Source organism: Acomys russatus, chromosome 27 (assembly GCF_903995435.1).
Source record: "Acomys russatus chromosome 27, mAcoRus1.1, whole genome shotgun sequence".
In the NCBI taxonomy this organism is placed as follows: Eukaryota; Metazoa; Chordata; class Mammalia; order Rodentia; family Muridae; genus Acomys; species Acomys russatus.
The window spans coordinates 42,326,597-42,351,994 of NC_067163.1; the positions used below are offsets into that span (position 1 = coordinate 42,326,597).

Genomic DNA, 25,398 nt, shown 5'->3' on the forward strand with positions numbered 1-25,398 from the left:
CAGAGACACATGAGACCATAGTCCAATCCTTTCATTGTAGCATTTGAAACTAATATGTGTCATCTTTCTGCCCTATTTGACAGTGAGTAAACAGTCAAGGTATTTGATAGACTTTGCATGCTCACTCCCCTAAAGAAAGCATAGATTGTTGAGCTTGAGGTTTGGAACAATCTACTCAAAATTCAGAGAAGAGGGCTTAACCTCCCTTTCCCTCTGTCTCTGTACGATGTGGATTGGGCATATTGGTCACTGACTGTGGCCAAACTTTTCCTCTCTTTCCTAGGTGATGATCACCATGAAGGGGTGTTCCTTTTGAATAATTTGAAAGCGGAAGATTCTACCTTGACTGTTTTCTAAACATAAAGTAGCTTTCTTTCCCTGAAGAGCAATCAAGGCCAGCCTAGTCAATACACAGTCCTGGTGGAAGCTCTACTAACAGTTTTTTTTTTTTTTCTTCCTCTTCTTTTTTCTAGACAGGATCTCTCTGTGTTAGCCTTGGCTGCCCTGGACTCACTTTGTAGACCAGCCTGGCCTCGAACACACAGAGAACTCACAGAGACCCACCTGCCTCTGCCTCCCGAGTGCTGGGATTAAAGGCATGTGCCATCACCGCCCAGCCCACTTAAGTTTTCTAATGATTAATTAATTAACCTTTAGCCTGGTGGAGTTCTAGATCAAGATGAGGATAGTGATGATGGCGGTGGTGATAACAGCTGGTTGTAAAGAATGCTTGCCACGCCTTCATCACAGTGAACTAACCTGTTCCAAACGTAGAGCTATACCAGGTCCTTCTGTCTTATAAAGACTATGTTTCCCATTGTATCTAGTGTTTCTTGGACAGAAATTTTGAGTATAAGTAGAGGACAACTGCAGAGAAGTTCCGGCTATAGTTATTGTATTAAACCAGAAGGGTTTTATGATAGTATAATGAAGCATCACGATGGGGACCAGGAAGGGGAATATTTCTGAATCTATAGGGTATACGAAGACAGAGGTGAGACACATTATGTATCTTCACACATTCCTTTTTATGTGGTTTTGTTGTGTTTTGTTTTTTTAATGATTTTTGTTTGCTGCGTGAGACAGTGTCTCACTATGTACCTCAAGTTAGACTTGAACGTGTGAATGTCCTGCCTCAGGTTTTCAAGTACTAGGATCATGGGTCTGCACCACTGTACTTTCCTTTATCTGGCTTGCTGGCGTTGCAACAGTTAATATTGCCTATAGTTCAAAGCTTAGATCCAACCTGCAAAGTAGAGACTTATTTACCTTAGCATGTACATTCTTATATCATCATAAGTTACATAAAGATAGGAGATGTTTCTTGATTCCTGAAAATTTACATCATTTTTCCAGTGAGCCCTCCCATCTCACTGCAAACCCTAGCAAGCATTCTTTCAGTTTCTATAGCACATATATATATTGCTAGCCTTAATATCATGAAATACTGTATGGTATCTATTTTGTTAAACATATTTTGAAGTCTTTCTATACTTGTACATATCACTATATTTCTTGTAGTCAGCCACTGTACTACTTTGTAGATCAGTTTCTTAATTCATATTCTGCTGATGACATTTGACATTTTTGGCTTTCATTCATATAAATAAACACTTCATGAACATTCTGATCCTTGGAATTTGAGATCCCTATGAGAATTGAAAAAAATTCATATTTTAAGGCAGGTTTCTGTTATTAGACTTTCTTACACCAAGCTACCCATTAGGCTTCATGTTCCATTTTATTCCTCATTGGTTGGTTTGTATGCCTCGTGTGTCACTGTTCTATTGCTGTGAGGAGACACCATCACTAAGGCAACTCTTATAAAAGAAAGCATTTGTGACCAGGGGTACAGTTTCAGAGGGTTAGTTCATTATCATAACGCTAAGAAGCAGACAGCCATAGCAGGAGCAGGAGTTGAGAGCTTTACATCCTGATCCATTAGGCGGCAGAGAGCAACACCCACCCACGGGGCCTAGCTTGGGATTTTGAAATCTCAAAGCCCACCCCCAGTGACACACTTCCTCCAAAGACCACACCTCCTCATCCTTCTACTCCTTCTCAGACAGTTCAGGATGAGCCTGGGAGGCTGCTCTCATCCAAATCACCGCATTCCACTTTCTGGAACCCATAAGTTTGGTATTATAATGCAAAATTCACCTTCAAAGGCCCCATAGTCTTTCACAGTTTCAAGACTGACTAGAAGTCCAAAGTTGAAAATCTCTTCTGAGACTCAAGATAATCTTTTACCTGTAACATCTCTCCGCGCTAGAAGCAAAAATCAAAAGGCAGATCACATACATCCAACAACCTACAATGGCACAGAATATACATTACCATTACAAAAGGAAGAAAGGAAGTACAGTAAGGAAATACTGGACCGAAGCAAGACCAAGACCCATCAGCACAAACTCTAAATCTGCATCTCTATGTCAGATGTCCAGGTGTCAAGTTTAGCATCATAAGGACACAGATCTTACTGTCTACTCGCTTATTTGTGTACATAACTCAGGAACACTTGACTCACAGTAAGTTCTCAAAAATACTCATGTATAACGGAATTACTTCTTGGCTTTTAACGTAGAGCAGTGGGTGGTTGCAGTTAGGTGTGTAGCAGTAAGTTGGAGTTTTTATTCATAAATAAGCATCACTAGATTTGCTATTATATTTAAAATCCATAAAATCAGTTGAGCTGCTTTTAAGTTATATCAAACAAAATATTAGACAATTGTCCTAAAATCTTTAAAAATCTATGAGATAACTGTTTGCCCCCCCCCCCCTTTTTTTGTAGGTGAGATCAGGATCAGAGAAACTAAAAAGGTTTGTTCAAGTCCATTCAGCTGATAAGTAGAATAACTAGGGCTTTCTTATTTGCACTTTTAAAAAATGAGATGTATTTATTATTTATTTTCTTATGTATGTATATTTATTGTGTGGGCATGTGGGCACACATGCTCATACATAGGCACATGCATGTGGAGGGTGTGGATGCATGTGTGGAGCCCAAAGGTAAACGTCATGTGTCCTCCTTGATTGCATTCAACTTAACCTTTTGAGATGGGTATCTTGATGACTCAGGAGGTCACTGATAAAGGTAGATAGGCTGGCAGCAAGCCCCAGGCATCTTCATATGCCATCTTTCTGGTACTGAGACTAGAGGCATGTATCTATTTTTTTAAAATATAGATTGTAGAGATCCAAGATTCAAACTCCGATCCTCATGCATGTATGGCAAGCATTTTACTGACTGGATCTATCCTGCTTGTCCTGGGGCATACCTAAATGTAACCAGGTAGGTGCTTATCAAAATATATCCCTTGGCTTAAAGTTGACCCTACAGATTACATTTTATTCATTTACCTTTGGCTTCTGTTAATTCATTGCCTGGATTATGGGTGCAGTGTTTTTAAAAATATATGTTGTTGCCACCATTTTTTTTAAAAGTCTCAATAATTTAATAATGAATCTTAAGGCCTTGAAAAACAAATCTAAAAACATAATATAGGAAGAGATCCTCAAAATCGGAGCTGGACCTAAAGAAACAGGGGTTTTAAACTATTATAAATATAATCCTTTGAAAAAAATAAGACTGATAAACCCTTAGACAAATGAACAGATGAAATAATCAAATTAGTAAAAATAAGAGATGAAATAAGGAGACATTAAAGCATATACCAATGGAATTCAGAAATTTATACAGGAAAAATTTTTTAATTCTCTAAATTAGAAACCATGAGAGCTGTGGATGCGTTTCTAGATTGATCCTACATAAAAAAAAATTTAAATCAAGGTAAAATAAGTTATTTAAGCAGACTTGTAACTAGAACAAAATTGAAGCAGTAACAGAAGTTCTCCAAAATAAAACAAACGCTGGGATTGTTTACCATCTAAAATGGCAGTGGGACCTAGGGGAATGGAGCCTATAAATGACGTGGGCTAAAGTCTCATTCAGTTGCTCACATTATTCATAGTATCAGCCAATTTATACTCTGAGGGTTAAGGAGGGCCACAGGAGTAACGCACAATCAGGAGGAAGTACTACCACCATTTTTATTTTCACCAACATTATCATATCATTGGGGTAGGCTTTGCCAACCCAGAAGCTACGTTTTTCAACCAACAGGCTTGATGCCAGCTGTCGAGAAGGTTCTTCAAACCCACAGTATCTTCTGTATTCCTGGTATGTCTCAAACTTTCTCCTGTCTTTCTCTCAGGACCTAGGAAAATGAAAATAAATAGAAAATATTCATGATGAAAACATTTTTTTTAAAGTTACAGGAAGCCTGCATTATCACCAAGTAAACAGTTTGTGGTGGTTTGAGTGATGCTAGCCCCAGAGGTTCACATATTTGCACGCCTAGTCCCCAATTGCTGAACTGTTTGAGAAGGATTAGGAGGCGTGGCAACTGTTTGAGAAGGATTAGGAGGCGTGGCTTTGTTAGAGTAGGAGTGGACTTGTTGGAGGAGGTGTGTGGAGGTGGGCGTGGAGGTTTCAAAAGCCCACACCAGGCCTGCTGCCTGTGGATTAGTATATAAAGCTCTCAGCCACTGCTCCAGTGCTGTACCTGTCTGCTTCCTGGCATTACAACAGAGGATTAACTCTGTGAAACTGTAAGTAGCCTCCCATTCGATGTATTCTTTTGTAAGAGTTGCCTTGGTTATAGCATCTCTTCACAGCAACGGCATAGTAACTGAGACCGAGAGTATCATTTATTTAATATTTGACATTGCTTATGACGTCTGTTAAGAAATGCTACAAGTAGGTAGAGATAGGAGTTGAAACTTTAATTTGCCCTCCGCTGGTAAGCTGTCTAATTTTAGAGAATAATCAAACACTCAACTGTCTTTTCTACGTTATTACACTTAACAAAGGAAAGATGAAGCCAGTTCATTTCCCCTGCTATAAGCATGTTGAAGAATTAACTTTTTTCTTTTTACCTAGTTGCAGTGAGTAAAGGAGATGTCAATTAATCAAGTATTTTGTACTCACCCATGGCTGACATTTTCCTTATTCCAGGTTTATTTTACTTACTATCCATATATTAGCTATTAATAGAGTTATATTTACATTTATTCCTAAAGGGGTATGTGTGTGTGTATGTGTGTGTGTGTGTGAGAGAGAGAGAGAGAGAGAGAGAGAGAGAGAGAGAGAGAGAGAGAGAGAGAGAGAGAGAGAATATGCCTGCAGAGGCCACAAGAGAGTATCTGATGCCCTGGAGCTGGACTTACAGGCGGTCATTAGTCACCCAGTGTGCATGCTGGGGACTGAACTGTGGTCCACTGCAAAAGCAGCAAGTCACTTAACCACCATGCTTTCTCTCCAGCTGTGTTAATGTTTAGAACGTACCTTTGATTTTCTTCCTATTTTCAGACCAGAGATACCAGCAGGTAGCAGACAGCAGCCGGAGGTTGGCAGTGGTGGAGCACTGCATGGGACTACTGAGCCTCCACTGACTTACTTGGCTTTGCTCATTTGCTGTAACACTGGAGTGAGGAATGGAGTATGAAGAAGAATACACAGCTGATTGTAAATCACTGTGGAAAGGTGGCACACTGGTGCTATTCTAAGTAATGAGTACTAGATCCATAAATCTAGTGAGAATGTGTTTAAGCTATGATTTTTCCATGGAATTCATAATTGATGCTAAAAATAAACTTAAAAGCACTCCAGGCATTACTTCTGTTGCCAAGGAAACTACAACAAAATGCTAACCAGAATCATCCAAATATGCCAATTTTAATACCAAATTGATCACATTGTAGGTTAATTACGTTTTATTCCAGGAGAAATGATCGTTATTAATTTGTGTAAGTGTCTAAGAATCCTGATTAAATTTCCAGGCTAGACATACCTGAGGGATGGCCTAACCCTTTCACTTCTAATGTAGTTCTATTCTTTAATCTTCAAGACAGAGAAAGGTTTCCCTGTCTTTAATCTTATAAATATGTGATTAGCTAAAGTGTGATGGTTAGAGCAAATTCATAACCACAGAAGGAATGAGTGGAGCCCATTGGATTCAGCCCACTGAAGTACACAAGTATTTAGACAGAGGCTATTTATACTCCACACAAGGCACAAATGCATGCTGTGGTCACAGGGTGTGGTAAGCAGAGGACAGTGGGTAAACTGGACAATGGGAATGTTTCCGTGCTGACTTTTAAACAATACTCTCAGAAGAACGGCCCACTTCCAGATAGATATATATCAATTGCAAAATACTTGCCTCTTATTCTTAAGGCTTCCTTCTAGCCACTTCATAATTTCTTCATAAAGACTCTAAAAATATAGCAGGATGTTTTCTTTATAAGTTTGAAAACCCTGAATTGAAAACTGATTTAATTAACAAGTAGGACTTTAATATTTTCTTATTATTAAATACATATTTGTATTGGATCAATGTGCTTCAGTTAAATCTATACTCAGACTCTCAGAAGAAGATAGCCTGATACTTCCTGTCTAAATATTGACTGAGCTTCCCTTTCTTTTGGCATGACCCACACACAAATCACTCTTGATTGTTCCAGAGATCTTAGAAACTTTGCTTTTCCTATAGGGTACAAGAAAACTTCTAACTCCTCAAAAATATTCTCAAAAACGTCTTTCATTGGCCTTATTTAGTCAAACATCTTTTACTTGCACCAGATAGTTAAATGAATGAAACAAAGTTGGGTGAGATACACTTTAAAGAAATTCTGGGCTTGTAAACTAAACAAAACAACAACAACAACAACAAAAATGGAAGGTAAAACCAATTCCATTGTAATATACAAGATATCTAGAAAAGTATTTGGCATAGATTATTTGCTAAGTATGTATTCACAATAAAATATAATCTATTTTAAACATTTAAATATGCATAGCTGCTGGCTTTCAGCCATGTTTTCTGGGGTGGCACATAAAAGATAACAGCATGTTGAATATTAGGCAACTTCTAGTTATGTCTGATCAAAATGTTTGGGTTTGATATAACTCAAAGCTTACATTCTATTATGTGTTCCAAAGCCTGTGACTTTCTCCAGGGCTTCTGGAACCTAAATTAATGATAATCTTATGGTCTGTTATCCTGGTAATTGATATAGAAACCAACATAATCATTTACTCCCAAGTCCTATAGTCAAACAGAATAGAATAGTTGTCTCCCAAACTATCCCCCTCAAAAATTTTAAGTAATAATTATTGTGTTAATTTTAATCCTAATTAGAATATATCTTTCATCTCTAATTAACTGAAAGGGAAATGAGAAAATCTCCAAGAAGTTGAGGGAGGAGAAATCATAACCAGAATATATTGTGTAAAAACAAGTTATTTTCAACACGAAGGAACTTAGTAAATTAAAAAAGAATAACTGGTAGAAACTGAACACTTTGGCATCTGCAGATTTTCCTTGAATATGCTTATTGTTTATGACAGAGACATCGACCTCATCACAAGGTCTACAACTTCATAAAGAACTGTGACCATGTGCCTTAGTTTGCTTTTACAATGCCTGTTTCTTTGAGTTCAGCTTTGGGGTAAGGAGAAACTGAATTTACTACATAGAGATTAGGCAAGACTCAGACACTAATTTTCTTTAAGAACTCAATTTAGACATTTCTGTATTCATTTCTAGCCTTCTCCACTCTCAATATCTAAATCTTTGGCATATTTATTATTTTGTGATGTTTACAAAACTAAAAGATAAAGCCTGCATTCCCAATGGTGGTTTAAGTCTTACCCGTGATGTACAATATCCCAAATAAGAGCTTGTGTGGTTTCTTTCTCTGTCATTTTTCAGCCATGATGAACCTTCATGGTTATGGACAAACGACAGAATTTACATTCACTGTGTATGAGTTGTCCTCAGCCTCCCTGTTGTAGGACTGGAAAGCTACCTGAAATTAGAGGAGCTGAGCATTAACGACTCCTCATTGTTTGACATATGTTCTTATTACTTTATTTTTGATGTCATTATTTATAGATTTATTATGAGCCTGTATATTTCTACCAGAAAATAAAGGATGATAGTTCACTTAAAAACTAGTGAATGCATACAACTGAGCTTATTACCATCTTAGGCAAAATAAGCCTGATTCAGAAGACTAAATGTTGCATTTTTCTCTCATTTATAGGACCCATTTCTTATATATGATAAGGAAGAAGGATAAAGAAAGGTTATGGAGACATAAAAATGGTCAAAATAGAAAACACATTGTTAAGATTTTGTCTTTATGAAAAAGCTAGAAAAGTTTTATTTTCCAGTTTTTGAGACTTTCACACGAGTACTGTGCATCATTTCCACCTCATTTTCTCCCCTCAACTCCTCCTGTGACCCCCATTCACTCTCAAATTAATGATTTCTGTAATTATTGTTGTTAAATATGTATATATGTGTGTACCTGTATAAAATATCTTCAGAGTCCATTTAGCATCGCTTCTATGTGTTTGGGGCTGCATATGCACTTAGGATTGCATAAACCATATCAGGGGATTATCCCTGGAGATTTAGTCTCCCTCTCTACGGAGAATTCATTACCTGTAGATTACATCTAAGGTGTGGGGCCTTATAATATTTCACCATCCACCATGGAATGTCAACCGGTGTTATTATGCGGGTCTTATTTAGGTGGTCAGATTGCTAAGATTCATGAGTGCAGCTCCTTGTCATATATAGAAAATAATATCTTACAGTAGGCATCCTGATCCCCTTCTCCTTCAACGTTCTGTGAGGCTTAAGTAAAGCAATTGTGTTGAGAGGAAGCCTGTAAAATCACTAATTCTCTATATTTTGACCAGTTGAAGATTTATGTGATGGCCTGTGCCACAAAAGAGCCTTTTTAAAAAGAAGAATGAAAGACTCGCTTATCTGTGGCTAAAAGGATAAGTATTCACTAGGGAATTATTTTGGAAGGTGCCAGCAGTAGGGTCTCCTTTAGGGTCTGTGACCTCACAGCCACAGGGAGAGCACTAGGATAGCAAATAATAGCAGGCATAAGTTTCCTCTTACTGAGAACGCCCTGATTCTAATCAGACTGCGTCCACTTACTCCTAAGACATGCGCCACTACTGTACCCTTGTGGGTATCATGTCATGCTGGTCTTTGTTGTAGTCCATAGGCTTTACAGAGGGGTAGGACTGTTGACTGCTTTCCCCCATTGGCAGCTCGCAGAGCACCTTTGGGTACTATGGGAGCCAGTCCTTAGGGAGGAGGTCTCCAGGTCAGTTCCAGTACAAGCCCTCCAAATCCTGTCTCCAAAGAGCTTACCATCTTCAGCCACTGGGTCTTACCTTTACGTTCTTGGAGGCAACCAAGGGCAGTGACAATGTTCTGTATTGTTTTAGGAATCTCTTGGACTCCCTTGAAGTTTCACATGCCTGGTACTAGGAACATGCATTATAACCACAAGTGGTCATTTAAACTGTATATAAACACAGACACAAATTATATATTGTTTAAGTAAACATTAAGTAATATGATTCCCTGTGGCTTCTCAGACATCCATATTGTACTTTATCCATTCTTTCTCCCTCTTCCTCTGTATTTTTCTCACTTTCACTCTCCAGATAGAGCACCCCCCCAACACACAATACAATTTTCTTCTAGTTTCCTTACTATAGCACATGTACCCTACTGTCTCCTTGCTCTAGACTTAGCTGCATGGGAGAAGGTGAGGTGAACTGATAAAATACAGTACTCAGGTATGAAAATCTTAACAAATATATTCAAAAAGGAGAAAATAAAGAACTGTGTTTGACCAGGGGAGGAATCTAAAAGCAAGAACATGGGATGCACAAATACTTTTCATGGTCTTTTATATATCGCCAGTCATTTACAATGGTGTATTGAAGAGTCTTTTTGTGGACATTAACAGCTGATATGTATTTGAGTTAATTCAATTATTGAGTTATTCCATTAGGCCTTCAAATAAAGAAACAAGCAGATGACAATTTTATTATGGCTGTTGCCTTCATAAAACAAAGGGGTGAGGACGAAGGAATTTATACAAACTAAACTTGACACATGGAAATAAACGTCTAAATATTGTGTGGTGATGCTTTTTCTAGTAGTAAATCAGGGGGTTTTAAGCTAACTGAACTGATGACGACAGCCATATTAAATGGAAGTGTTTCTTAGCCCGAAAGAATCCGGGGTGCTGAGTAGCTGCTGCGGAGGGAATTATTTATAATAGCACTTACTGGTAAGAGAAAGGGGCGAAACCTTAGACAGGCACTTAGATGTGACTAAGGCAGGGTTATTTCTGATTCCAAAGCACTGGCTGGAGTGGAAGTCACGCCGTGACTCAGAGTATTGTGATGGGCCAGCTGTCCACAGGCTCCTCTCCAGTGTGTGCTCAGGCGGCGTCGCCATGCCAGACCCAAGACTCACCGGAACGTAATTGCAATGAGTTCACTCGCTTGACACAGTTTCCACATCAGTGGTAGGACCTTGTAGTCACTTTATCTTCAGCAGTTCAACGGAAGTTTGCACTGTGTCCCAGATGGCATGAGCCATGGGGCACATTTGTAACTGCTCCGCGCGTATTATTTCGGGGAGGGACACCAAGGACCACTATCAACGAGCTGGTGATTTCCAAGACATCGCTCTGTTTTATGCTTCAGGCAGCAAATGATTCACCAGGACGGAAACACCTTCCTTCATTTGGCACACTTTTTCAACAGCCATGTCTCCCTTGTTTTAGGAACATTTGGTGAAAGTCAGACTAATTTGATAAGATACAGAGCATGAAAGTGACAAGTCACGCTTATCAGTGTGCTGCATCACAGATACAATCCTTTCTTTAGCCAGGGCCACTGCTGTGTGTCTATGTCTTTGTGCTTGTTACTTTAAAACTTAGAAGAATTAGCTGGGCGAGGTAGCACACGACTGTATTCCCAGCAATCAGTGAAGCTGGGGCAGGCGGATCCCTGTGATTTTGAGGCCAGCCTGGTCTACAAAGCGGATCCAGGACAGCCAAGGCTACACAGAAAAACCTTGTCTCACAAAACAAACAGAAAACCTAGCAGAATTAAGAGATGTTCCAAAATGAGCAGACCCTAAATCTGGCAATATAAATATATATCGCAATATTTTGTATTAGTGCATTTTTTTTTCATTTAAATGCCCAAGTATTGGCAAGGGAAAGTATTATTTCAAAGGAAATAGAAAGAAAGGAATTTATGAAAACAAACTCCCTGCTTATCGTTTCCTACATCATTGATTCTATTTCTCTTTTAAACTATCATTTATATGTGGGTATACATAAGAATAGCTATATATGCACAGGGCACCCAAAATACCATATTTTATTTCTGAATAAATCATAGTTATCCAAGATTATTGGTCTAAAAAGTACATTTTTTGGTGTATCATAACTAGACCTATGATTAAGTTTAATTTGTTTGGTTTTGCAGTTCTTGTGAAACAGTTATATTTGGTTAGCTATTCTTTTGTGTGTTATTCCCCCACCCCCAGGAAACTCTCTCAGACTTTTCTGTCAGGATTAGGTTCCTTTTGGGTATGCTTCCACGACGCCTTGGCTTTTATTTATCTGAGTTCTTGTATTTTCTCCTGTAAAACTATGCTGCACTAGTGGCAGGGACTGTTAGTTCTTCTTGGTCTCCCTGGCATATAGAAAACAGCGGATGAGTGCTTTAAAGTGTCACACTGACAGTGTAAGGCTATTAACAGATGGTGGAATAGTATAATCAGTCGTAAAAAAATGAATTATTGTTTAACAGTAAAATCAATGTAATCAGTTTCTTCAATGGATCCTCACTCAGTCCCATCCATGGAATAGTTGATGATTTAGTTCATAGTCACCAACTTTAAAACCTTGAGTTAGAAACTTAACTTCTTTTTAGAATTATGAATATTATTACATGAACCATGTGGATAAAATACACAAAACTTCAGTTTTCTTTTTTATATTACATTTATTCATTCAGTGTGTGTGTGTGTGTGTGTGTGTGTGTGTGTGTGTGTGTGTGTGTGTATCCACTTACCACAGCATATGTATGGAGGTCAGAGAAAAAGTGGAATTGGCACCCTCCTCCTACTGTGTGGGTCCGAGTGCTGGAACTTGGGTCTCCAGGCTTGGGGCCAGATGCTTTTACTGAACTGTCTCACCATCCCCCACTTGTTCTTGATAATTAGATACCAAAAAAGGAAACCATCGGCCTTAGTTATTTCAATATTTGACTCCTGAAAGCCAGAACAGAAAGAGGGTGTATCATTTTATACTGAGGATGGAAAGTCAGGAGGCTTGCGAAACGTGATTCGGCTCCGTCCATGGAATATTGTCAGACCAATAGGAACTGCCGAAGAACTTTTATGGACAGTATAAATAATTTGAGCCTTAGACATCATTACCAGTTGTTATTTTCTTTCGTTAGGACCAGCTGTTCAAGAGCATCCCGGAACCGAGCCAGGCACAGTTGAGACTTGGCTGGGACATAACACCGCCGCGGCAGATTCCTCTGCAGCAATGTCGGTGTTAGAAGAAAGCCGGCCGTTTGCTCAGCAGCTATCCAATGTCTACTTTACGATACTCTCCCTCTTCTGTTTTAAACTTTTTGTGAAAATCAGCCTTGCCATCCTTAGCCATTTCTACATCGTGAAAGGCAACCGAAAGGAAGCCGCGAGGATAGCAGCTGAATTTTATGGTGTAACCCAAGGACAAGGTACGTTTATGATAACAGGCTCTTGTTTCAGGTTGAGTAGATCTATCATTTGATCTGCAATCCAAGAAAACATCACAGATTCTCTTTATGGGACGTTCTGTAAACTAAAGTGGAAGGGAGTTCTTGTAACTTACCTCACTGGCTTCATGGAAAAGAAAGTTACTTTTGAGTGTAAATGTTTGGGCAGTATGGAAATACCCAGCATTAAGTATAGATAGATGCCTTTGCCTATTTGTAATCGTTTAAAAACATTAACTATTTCATTTGTCGCATCATTGTTTCAGAGAATAATGAAGAGATAACTGATTGTACCTCAGTTGTCCTTTAATATGTGTTAGTATTGTAATGTTGAGTCATATTTGAAAGTATTGAGTCGGAATCCCAGCAACTCAGGTGGCTGAGGCAGGAGGATTGTAACCTCAAGGCCTTCCTGAACTTGCGTGAGTTCAGGACCAGCTGAAGTAGTTTACTGAGATCCTGTCTCACAATGAGAACTGAGTGGAGGGCTGGTAGTATAGCTCAGCAGGAAAGCACTGGGATAGCATGGGAAAGGATGCAGGGTCAGTCCTCAGCACCAAAAAAGTAATTAATTGTTATTAAAAGCAGAGGGTTTCAGAATTGTCTTTATTACAATTTTATGGTTTTATTGTTAAATAAAACATAAATTAATATTTATGGTATATATTTTCCTAAAAGGTTTGATACTGCTTTTGTCAATTGTGGAAGTTGTTTACTACAAGACAGGATCATGAATAAGCAAATGTGATGTTTGTGCAGCCAGGTGTATGCTTCTTAGAGTGAATTCTAATATGAGATTAAATGAAAAATAATGCTACTACTCATAGATATTAAAATGTATAAACCGTTCTATGCTATTGGAGCAATATTCTAGATAGTAAAGTTGATTCACAGGTTGGTTGGAAAAGTGATATTTTAGTCTTTTCATAATCTTTCAATTTATTTCTTATTTGGAATTAATCAAAGCCCACACCAACATGTGTACTTCCCAAGCAATTTAAATGTTCAAAACATAGCATCACATAATTGGAAAATGCAGCATTTTTAGAAAGAGCATTTTAAACTTGATGTGTTAAAACTTGTTTTCCTATTTTTTTTTTTTTATGTAATTCATTTTAAGTATCTAGGCTACTGTTGGTGTGGGGGAATGTTAAATGAAAGTGGGGAATCATCAGTGGTTTGTGAAGAAGTTACTGTTTTCCCCTGTGGAAGGTTGCTCTTGTGTAAGTTGAGCAACTTCTGTACAAACTCAAGTCTGGAAAACCTAGATGCTCCATGAAGCTCTTGTAGGGGAAATGAACCCTAGATGAAGTAGACAGTGACCTTTTATCTTTCGGCACTGGTTCTGAACTAGCATTAAAAAGTAGCATCTGTGACAGGGAGGTTGGTACCTAGGGGGGCCTTCCCATCTTAGAGATGAGGAGAGGAGAATTGGGGGAAGGAGGATGGGGCTGGGAAGAGGTGGGAAAGGGTTACAATCAGGCTGTCAATTAGATAGATAGATATGATAGATAGATAGATAGATAGATAGATAGATAGATAGATAGATAGATGACAGATGATGGATAAATGATAGATAGATAGATAGATAGATGACAGATGATGATAGAAAATGATAAATGATAGATGAAAAGCAAGTAAATAAACAATGCCTTATATACATATATTAAAATTCTCAAGCAATAAAAAAGATTATTTAAAAGTTAAAAAAGTAACATCTTTATGACCCATTGGAACTGAAAAGTCATTTGGTAAATGGGAGTATTTATGGTCCAAACACAAACATAAAAGGAGATTTCAAAACCTAAGTGATACTTACAGACATGGATAAAAAAAAACTATGAGATTATAAGATGGTAACATTTATTGTCACGTTTATAGCTCATTATTTCAGTCAGAACTTATCTTTGTTTTGGAGTGAAGTGAAAGCAGTGAAATAGTAGTTAAAAAGAAGAAAGGTGTTTCTGCCTTCACAAAGATGGCAGAGGAGACCATGGAAACATCTTTCTGTTTACCTTGGCAAGTAAGAGAAGCACTCATCTCCTTTTAGATCATGGTGTGCTCACACAGTGCAGGCAATTTCTGGACATATATGAAATGGCTCTCATGTTTCATTGCCTTATTATAGTCCTTTAAAATAGATTAGAATTGTGGGATTTTTGTCTTAGATAGTAAGATGGAAGTCAGTACTCACCATAGAAACTCATTTCCTGGAAACATAAAATGTGAATGGAGTTTCAAAAAGTTTTGTTATAATTAGAACAGTTGATCTATTTAACAAAACTTCTCCTTTTCAACACCATAGAGTATTCACTATATATTTGACATCAGGGCATTTAATTTTAATTATTATTCAGGGTAATCAAAATTGTGTCCAGTTTTATTTTAATAATAGGAAAGTAAGTAAAATGCCTTGAAAAATTAAGAGAAAATTATTTATTGCCCAGGAAATTACTACTTCTCTATTTTATATAGCTTTTAAATTTTTAAAATCATAATTATACTATTTCTGATATGGTAATGTCTGATGTTGACTACTCAGGTTTAATTATTTAAATATTTAAATATTTTTGCTTAACCAAGCAATTTTCTCCTCCTTTGTTATGATTATCTCCATCATCCCACTTTGAATTAGGGTCCTCACTCCCATTTCCAGGACTTAGCCAGATTGCTCCCCAAAATTTCTGCAGAGTACTTGCCAAATCCATAAAGTAAAGCTGATGCATGTGCTTCATGTCTTTCATAATAGTAGAGACCTTATTGACAGCATTTCCAATGTCTTCCCATGAGCAATAGCACTTCAGTAGGAAAGAAAAGAGCCCCTCTGCTTACCTACAGGCAATTTGAAGTCAGCTCTTTGTATTAGGCAAATGTAGGCTGTTTTGTGGCTGCAGCTCCTGTTTTTGTCATCAGTTGTTAAGCCTTGTTCAGTCAAGCTTGAGATGAAGGTCTGATTACAAACCAGAGAGCTGATGAGCTAGACCTGCTAAACTAGCTTAGCCATTTTCTTCTTGATCCCCCAAACAACTCAATAGCTTCATAACCCAGCGTTTTGGTCTCTGGAGACTTCTTGACTCTACATCACACTGAAAGGTTTCATCTTTTCTCCATTTTCAATATTGTTGTTGCAGTTAAACACTCTGATTTGAGCTTCTGTCTTTCGAAGGATCTCAGTTATACATGTTCACTATACTTTGAGATTGACTGTGAGACTAACAAGAATTGGAATATATTTTTACCTGTAAGATTATTCAGTGAAGAACACAAAACATTGAAGGGTATGATAATTTGTGAAATTGTTCCCAAGTCCTCAAAAAATATGAAATAACAATAAATAACTGAAGGACATTTCAAGAGCTCTCTCTAGTATTAAGAGAAATATTTGTCAAGCTTAATCTTAGGCTGTAAAAATTACAGCAGTTTTACTTTCAAATGGAGTCAGTTCTAAACACTTGTTTCTCGAGTCCCCATGATATCAAGATAATGAAGATGGAGATTGTGGCTTTTTACCATAAGTAGTTTTTAATTGGGCACAAAAAAATCACTTTCATATAAACTAATAAAAGCAAACCTAAAGAATTAACGTGCCTTTCTCACATTTGGACTTTCAGAGTTATTTTCCCAGAGGAGGCAGCTGTGTTCTTGATCTCAGGAAGGCTCAGAGGCATGAATTTCAGGATGCACAAGGGAGAAAATAGGACTAGGAAAAGAGAAGAGTTTATGAACTAGAAAAATAACAAGTTAGACACAGATGTGAAATAATTTGAATATAAGTCTTGAATAATTAAAATATTTTCAAGCTACTAGAAGTCATGGGAGTTTTGGTATAAATGAAGTTGGGAACATAAAAAATAATGTAAATAAAAACAAAATTTACTATAGAATTACGTAGTAGTAGTTGTTGAAGTTGCACAATGGGACATGCTTACAATAAGTAGATCATTTTGTGCCTTGACAAAAGAAGGCTATGAGGAGATACTTAAATTTATACTTGTGGGTTTGTGTGTGGGAGAGAGAGAAAGGGAGACAGGAGGGGAAGGGAGAGAAAGGTGGGGGGAGAGAGAGATTGCCACAGCGAAACACATTGTTTGTATGCTAAGTGAGAAGTTGGTTTAAGAATGACGAGGACCTTTGATAGTGATTATATGACTGGAAAAGAAACAACACCACCAAAAACAAAAGAAATAATATAAGAATGATTGACTTTAGGTTAACTAGATACCTCAGATGTATATACTAAGATGTTGATTAGAGAGGGAATTGACCTGCCACAAAGGCCAATGTGCACCTCAAAAAGGCAACCCTTAGCTGCCGTGTGAGTCCGGTGGGCCACCTAACTTCACTGAAATGTTAAAAGAAATCAAGACATAGCAAAACTAGAATCTGGTTTTAGTTTTGTGTTGGTTTATTTAACATATGACCCCCTCTTCACTTATTTTAAAAATCACCAATTAGCTTTCTGATTGAGATTTGGTCTTTGCTGTCTGGCTTTCCCTCCAGAGTGTTTTAGATCATCTGAGAGTGTTAATACTTTGAACTAGAATATATATCTCTTGATACCAGTGTTCTTTATTCTGAGCTTTTGGGGTTGCAAACCCAACTTTGAAGCAGGAATTTGCTTCAAAATAGATTAGGTTTCTGATCCTTCAAGGCCAAGGACAAAGTTTTGGACTGTGGAAAAAAAAAAAAAAAACTTCAAAGTGATATGTTGCTGTGAATCTGTGGGCTGACTTTTGGAAGTATCTGGGGACCCTGAAGCTCACAAGGAAGTCTTTTTGTGGCTGAGACTATGAGGAATTTAAGATGCATGCAGCTTTATGTCTGTGATTCTGATTTCATAAGTCTCTGAACTTGTTTGGCATCATGGTTACCATCCAACATACTGGGTTTTTTGTTTTTTTTGTTTTTTTAGGCAGAGGGTTTTTGTTGTTGTTGTTTTTTTGTTTGTGTGTGGTTTTTTTTTTTTTTTTTTTTTTTTTTTTTTTTTTTTTGAGACTTGGAAGCAGGATATAAGATAATATGCCACCTCCAGTGAACTGTCAAAACAAGCTGTCATTTTAATAATGCAATCAGGGTATAAAAAGCAGCTAGAGTTCTAACAATACATGGTTGTTATTTATTTTGCAATGCCAGGACTGAAGTCAAGATGTCATACAGTTAGGCAAGCACTATACAACTAAACTATACACCTAAGCTGCCGTAGATCCTTTACTCTGTATTGGTAGAGCCCATGCTGTGTTTACATCAGTTTAATAACTAACCTTTACAGTAGCTACCAGCAACGTTATAAGCGGCATACATTCAATGTTTTGTGTGCTACTGTTTGGTTACTTATGTTACCCATTAAGGTGGAGACACTTCTCATCTCAGCAATGAATACTTTCAGGAGGCAAATATGATGATTTCTTTAGTGATGTTCATTATATCAGTGCATAAGAACATCTTGAACACATATTCTGAACTTAGATGAAATAGCTCCACATAGGAATAGCTGAAATCTGCAGGGCTGCTCAACAGTGACAAAAGACATCATATTACACTCAAAAGATGTTTTAATTGGTTCAAGCTCTATTACGCTTTCAATGCCAGAATATCTGTTCTGGAAGAAGCTATTGTTCTCTTCTGAGTTAAAAAAAAAAAAATAGTTTGGGAACAAAGTTCCAAGTTTAGAAGTGGATGTCAGATTTTTTAATATATTTGTAATTCCTCCTGCTGTATTTGGTGAGAAATACATTAATTCCAGAATGAAAGGACCTAACTTAGCTCATGGTAGCTTCAACGGGATAAGTATATTTCTTATCCATACGGTCTCCTTAATGTGTGGGGGAGAAAAATAACCAAATAATTAAAGACACTGTAAATGGTATTCTACAGAGTCAACCCATTGCTATGGGCATGTGGACGGCAAGGACACAGCCAGGAGCAATCTGGGACAAGTCAGCTACAGGTGGTACTAACAGTGTTCATCTTCTCGTTCTAAATTGTGCGCATGTTTCTTTCCACAGTTTCTTAGAATGTCTAATTCTCCACTTCTGCTTCATATTTCTTGTTCATTTCTTAATTTGTCACTTCTAAGTCATATGTCTCACACATAAAACTTTACCCGAAACTCATTTTACTGTTTAAAAAAAATTTTTTTTTTTTTTATTTCTAGGAACGGCACATCCTGGTATTCTCATGTTTACTGGGCTTTTTAAAGAAATGGCATGGTCAGTCCATAAACTCATAAAATTTTCATATCAGTTCAGACAGTAAAGAAATAGAAAATGAAATTTTAACTTGTTTCTTTTAGAAATTGGTAAAGTCTTAAGCTATTTTCCCCACTTGTTGACATAACTGAAATAGTTCTCAGTCAACTTAGCCCGACAGATATTGGATCCCACTTCATTTCAGGCCCAGTGATGTATACTAAGTATTCACACTGTAATATGCATAATATATATAGAACATATGCATGTGTACTTTCTAGACCCACGATATGTTAAATGTTATATGTTTATATTTATGAAGCATATGTGGTATAGTATATAACTTCCTTTGAATAAAAGGAAACAATGTCATTAAGAGCCAAATGTTGCACATGCGAAATAAGTAACAGCAACCTAGGGAAAATTCATTAATTTTTAAATTGAAAATGACCACAGTTTTGCAATAACTGCTGTCTTAGAATTCAGTGAGGGAAAAATCTGAGGTCTATTCATAGTTTAGGACTGAAAATGTGTTTATTAAGAAGTATAAATAAAACCAAGTTGGGTACCAAGAAAAAGAGGGCAAATTTAAAATGCGAAACATAAGAATTCTGGTTTGTTTTTCCAAAGATTGAAATATGAATTAGAGGTAATGATACCTTGTTAAGTAGGTGATGCACCTTTTCTCTAACCCTGTATCCAAGCAATCACAGTCCTATTCAAAGCTCTACTGGACTAAGCATATGAAAGTGACATTAGCTGATGGTAGAAATAATCAGCACCATAATTACTTTGCAAAGGTCTTTTTGTGGTGATTTTACATGTCATGGTATACATTGCATGAACTAAATATCGGAGAAGATGGATGGCCTCCTTGTTATTGGCTTCACAGTACATGTCCTCATAGTGTCTCCATGGGTGTTCCATGGAGCCTGGGAAAAATTTTAATATGCTAAGCACATTTTCTAAACTGGAGAAAGATTTTTCTCAGTGAACCTCCTGCCCAAAATGATGTGATTGAAAAGATAATTACTTATTTATAATGACTCTTCCTCCAAATCCACACTGAAGTGGAAGAAAGAGAGGGAGGGAGGGAGGGAGGGAAGGAGGAAGGGAGGGAACAGGCGTATGTATGTATGTATGTATGGCCTGTGAAGGATGTATGGAATTTCTTCTGTAGGAGCTGCGTAGGTAACAGTCCTTTTCTCCAGCCTTCCCTTATCAGTACTACAAAGTAAACCCTGGGCTCCTAGAATGGGAACGGTCAATGGCCACAGATAGTGTCTGTGAGTAAGCAAGTCCACACTAAGTTTAGATTAACAAGAAATAGAATGCTATATAATTTTGTGATCATGTAAAACTCCACTGATTGCTTTGAGAAAGGAGTTTCAAAGTCACTCTATTATGTTACGAGAGTTCTGGGCGAGGCTGACAGACTAAGAGCTGTGGGGAAAATAAAATTTTCATGGGCTCCTTTCTCTCTTTTGCTGGAACAAATCTATCTTCAGGAGTTTCCATAAACTGGGCAGTAGATGAGATTTTCTTCAAAGAATAAGATAAGATAATATTTACAACTAAACCACCCCAGATAAAAACACACAATTTAATAAGCTGTCTGCATCATTAAAGATCCTAACCATCTTATAATATGGCCCATAACCAAACATCTAGTAACATTCTCAGGTTGGGATTAGAACAACAGTTAACATTTTGGGCCCTTCAGGAATGTGAATAACTGTGAAGAGGCATGAGGGCAGCTTTCCTCCAAGAGGGCAGCTACACTTTCCATGGCACCATTACCTCCTGAGGAAAACAGAAGCCTTCAGAAATCTGTAGACTCTTTCCAGAAGGATTATAGTCTTAAACTCCGGGCAGAGAACAAACAAACTGAAATGTGACACCAGAATTCCACTCGTGTTCTTAAATAGAAGCACTGGCTCTCGTCCCCTGTCAAGTGTGCAGCGTGAGTCAGAGAAAAAAAATGACAACTATTAAGCTAAAGCTTAGTCACTGAAAATCTACTGTTCTCCATCACAGCGTCACAAAGTCCCTCATTGGAGTGAGCCAGGAGCGCTTCCCAAGAGTCAGACAAAACCACCCATCTGAAAAGGTTTAGTTACAGTCCAAGGTGCTTCAACAATGTGTCCAGAAGCAAGGATGCCTCTGTGTATCAACTCAGGAACAACTAAGCACATCTTTGATTCATCACCGGCGGGAACTGAAAGGACTCTGTCTTCTAAATCCTACCTCGGTTACTACGGAAATAATAACTTGTACCATCCACTAAGTGAAGGCGAAAAGGAGTCTTTAGAAAGAAGTGGTATGGCAAATATATGACTGGACTTGGAAGCTTTGTGTCTTGTTTCCCTCTTGAACTTGATACACAGTGGTAAATTTGGAAAATAACAAAATATCAGTTCCTTTTGAGTTTGAATACACAGAAAACAGTGAACAATGACTTCGTAGTAGTGCCTCTTCTAGCACTACAAGTCAAGGAGTTGAATACTATTTTCATTCTTCTTTCATCTCCATCCTTCCCATTTTGTACAGTTATGAGGAAATGACTCACTGGCCATGTTTTATGACTTTTTCAGTTTAAAAAAGTCAACAAAACAAGAGCAGTTTGAATTGAAAAAAAAAAATCTTCTGAATTTTAAGTCCTACAGCAATACTTGTGTACCTAATTGATGTGATATTCCAAGAATATGAAAGACTTAAAGTCCCTTTAAGTAAGTTGAACAATTAAGATCTACTGAAACAGATTTTTAAAAAAATTCCACTCATGAAGGTCAGTTGTATTAAGAATTGAATTAATTATTTAAAGATCAAATATATTATTATGTTATTACAACTACAGGGTGTAAATCTATGGAGTTAATTCTGTTAAAATGTCTACAGAATAAAAATATATTTTAAAAATATTTCTAGATGACAGAATATTCATGAGAAGAGGAAAAGCATACTTAGCAATACTTACCCAACCTGCTGCTCTTGAGGCAAACACAACTCTTGCCAAGTATATAAGTATAGATTAAATAAACAGTATGACAAGTGCATATCTCAAGACTATTGCTATTCTGAAGAAGTTAATTATGGCTTGCTAGAAAAAATGCTACTTGATCTTTAAATTAGATATTAAAGAAATTCAGCAAATATTTGTAGAAGAAATAAGAGACCCTACTTAGAGAAAATGGAGATTAGAGTAACATTATGAATGGCCAAGTCACTCAGACACAGACCTATCTGATTCTACCTTGCTTTAGGTATGTGACCCATAGGAAGTAGCTTAATGTCTGCAGGCCTCAGTTTCGTTATCAGTTAAATTAAAATAGCAGTCTTTACTTCAATGGAGTAGTATAATTCTTACATGAGAAATAAATTGTATAAAATTACCTAAATTACGTCCTACTATATGTGGCTTACAATGTATACTACATAAATGTTTCCTTTTTACACTACATTGTTATTTACAATTTTCAAAATGGCATATAACTTGCCATGATTTAGTAGTAAACCCGTTGATAGGTTATCCAATACTACATAATGATAACACTAATTATATCTAGTAGGTGTGTGTGTGTAGCAATTATTCTAGAAAAAGCAATCACAAATTTAAGAAAAGGTAGAAGGGACATAGAAGTAGTTATAGGGGAAAGAAGGAAGGATGGAAATGATCAAAAATACAGCATACTCCCAAAATAATTAAAATTAAAAAGAAAAGACTTTGGAGTTCTAATAATGAACTATATTTTCCAAGAAGCCATGTAGCTGTGCCAGGTTGTATCTACTAAACATACCTCATATTACTTAAATAATATCAGAACTCATGTTTGATTGTATATGTCAATTTTATACTAATCAATGGGGGTTCTGAAATAGTAAGTTGTTATATGTTCATTAAGTATCTATGTAGAAGTGGAACAATTTGAAACCAGGTTTTGTTGAATGATGAACTTTTGCTATTACCCAGTAGCTTCAACCCTAATCGTTCACACTGACAGGAGAAGCAGAGTGAATAAAAAAAAAATCAAAGGTCAAATTCACAGTTCTCTGCCCTGTCCTGTCTGCTCTCTCTACTGGCCTCCACTCTACAGAAGGTTGAATACCAGAGAATGTGAATTATTCAAACAGTCTACAAAACACAAAGTTGGCCAAAAACCTAAGCAAGATGAGCAAGGAGTTTTATGTCAAAGACTTGGGATATCTTTATTTTTTTTAATTTTAATTTTATTAGTTTATTCAGATTACAACTGTTGTAATATCCTTCACGAAGAAAGATCAGCTATCCTGAGTCATCTTGTAGAATAGACGCAAAGCAGTGTAACTGATTGGCTAGTTGGCCAGAACCTAAGCAGAATTCTCTTTAGAGAGCCTATTGACAGTTGGGAATTATAAACACTTTTGATCTTACCCTGTGAATGGAATATTCCCTCTTAGAAATATTTTGGGAAGAAATCATTCATTTTTGAAAAGCTATTATCTATTTCTTTTTAAATTGTGTTCAATCTGGTCCTGGTAGACTGCAGCTACTATAGAGCATCTTTGATGCTTCACAAAAGCTGCATTCTTCTAGCTCCCTGCCCAGCTTGTAGGGAGCTCCACTGAGGGATTTTTTTTCCCTACATGCAATTGTTTACTGCTTTCCTAAGGTTGGAGAGGGTCTTTTGAATCATGTAAGTTTTGTGAGACTCCTAAGTTTCATAAACTTCCTGCTGAGCCTTGTAACTTCCATTAGCTATCTGGGACCTAGGGGCTCTCTTCCAGGGGGAATACTTGCCTTAGGAGGAAATAGCTCTATAGTAACCACTTTATACTTCATCTTTAGATGTCACCTGTTATGCTGTTCTTTTTTGGACACTTGCTGGATCCCTGAACCTGTTTTTATTAGCAGTGGTTGGAATGATGGACAACAACTAGACATTCTGCTCTACCCCTGCCCCCCCCCCCACACACACACTTGGTTTATTCACCTGGAGGTCTGAAGGGGAGGAGTGTTTTATCTCTAGTGTTGGGAATCCTAGGGACTCTCCTATAGTCATCTTAGTAACAAGGAAGGAGAGAACATCATCATCCCCAGTGGGTGAGGCCTTCTGTTTCACAAAGACAGTGCTCACCCAACACTCAAGGTTGATCTATCAAAGTGGATGAGCTGCCAGCTTGGCATTCAACGCTAGAATTGAGGTTCATGTTATTTATGGCTTTCTGTGTCTTCTGTTCTTAACTGCTTTTGCAAATACACTCAAATTCTTTCTATATAAAGCAATCAACATAAAACAGCTTAACAGCTGCCAGAAACCAAGGCTTCTATAAGCTCATGCTTAGACATGGTAAAAAAAAATTATGTGGCTAAGATTCTGTGTAAGAGAAAGGTTATGTGTACAATATATTCAGTCCTTACCTGTGGTGCATATCATATTTGTTTTCCTGCCAGCTGTCTTACTCAGAGTGGAGAACACAAGTTGCTAATTTTACTCCCTGTACAGATTTGTGACCCTTCTAAGGTTTCAAGCTGGCAGCTGGTGGTGCTACAAATGTATGTGAACAAAGTAATAGTGTGTAAGGAAAGTGCTACTTTATGAGTCTAGTAAGAACCTTCTAAAAATTAAAAAAAAAAAAAAAAGAACCTTGTTCTTCTTACACAAGTTCCAGAGTCTATCCTAAACATGTCACTTTATGAATGCACTTCATTAGACAGCATTTAGTGACATGTGTGGTATTGGTTGTTAAATATGGCTTTGCCGTCCTTATTTTCTATTCACTGGTTCAGATATATGAGCCTATAGTGTTGAGCAGCAACAGTGTATGCTGGAAAGAGCTTAAGGCAACTTAGGTTCCACGTGTTGCCTTCGCTCTCAGTCTTAGTGGTCACATTGAGATAACATTTTATCTTTCAGTACATGAGTTTCATCAGCAAAATGGCGCTAGACTGGATCAGATGTGTTGAAGCCCACCCAGCCACCCCCATCCTCATTGGCCCTTCCATTTGTAATGATGTGGAAGCTCACTTCAGAAGCTGGTACTCTGGATGCCCCCCTGTGTGAAGACACATACCATCCTGCACACCCCAGCACCGTCTGGCAGTTCTGTTACGGTTATAAGGCTCTTTGAAGATATTTGTGAGTCATGGAGTCAACAGTACCTAACTCTGCTTTTAGTTCCAAAATGCTGTTGTTCATATTTTGACCCAAAGGTAATTATTACTGTACCAGAAAAGCTTTCAGCATAGAGAGCCCAAGTTATCTCATGGCCATGATCTCACTCCATGCCATTGCTTCACTGAACTTTTGGAATGTACTTAAGAGATCTGCAAATGGCAGTTGTTTTAGGGCACTTCCTGTGAACTTGAAAAAAATTATATATATATATTACTTCCTCTCAAGTATTTCCCAGGCTGAGTTGGGGCACATTGTGAGCCAAGTTACTCTTTTATTTGCCCGTGTCCTCATCACCTCCACCAAACATATTTAAAGTACTTGGATAATGCTGCTAGGTCATTTTTAGTGTTCCTTTTGCTCCACAAACATGAACACTTAC

General features: G+C 37.4%; 1 protein-coding gene across 1 annotated transcript in view; it reads left to right on the top strand.

Moving 5' to 3' along the window:
- Window positions 1–5,415: 5,415 nt before the first annotated feature.
- Window positions 5,416–25,398, top strand: part of Asb5 (ankyrin repeat and SOCS box containing 5) — a 44,526-nt gene continuing 24,543 nt past the window's right edge. The window contains exons 1-2 of the mRNA XM_051169735.1: window positions 5,416–5,545; window positions 12,371–12,658. Of these exons, the coding sequence (XP_051025692.1) occupies window positions 5,497–5,545; window positions 12,371–12,658 (337 nt within the window). The 5' untranslated portion in view covers window positions 5,416–5,496. The remainder of the gene's footprint in view (window positions 5,546–12,370; window positions 12,659–25,398) is intronic.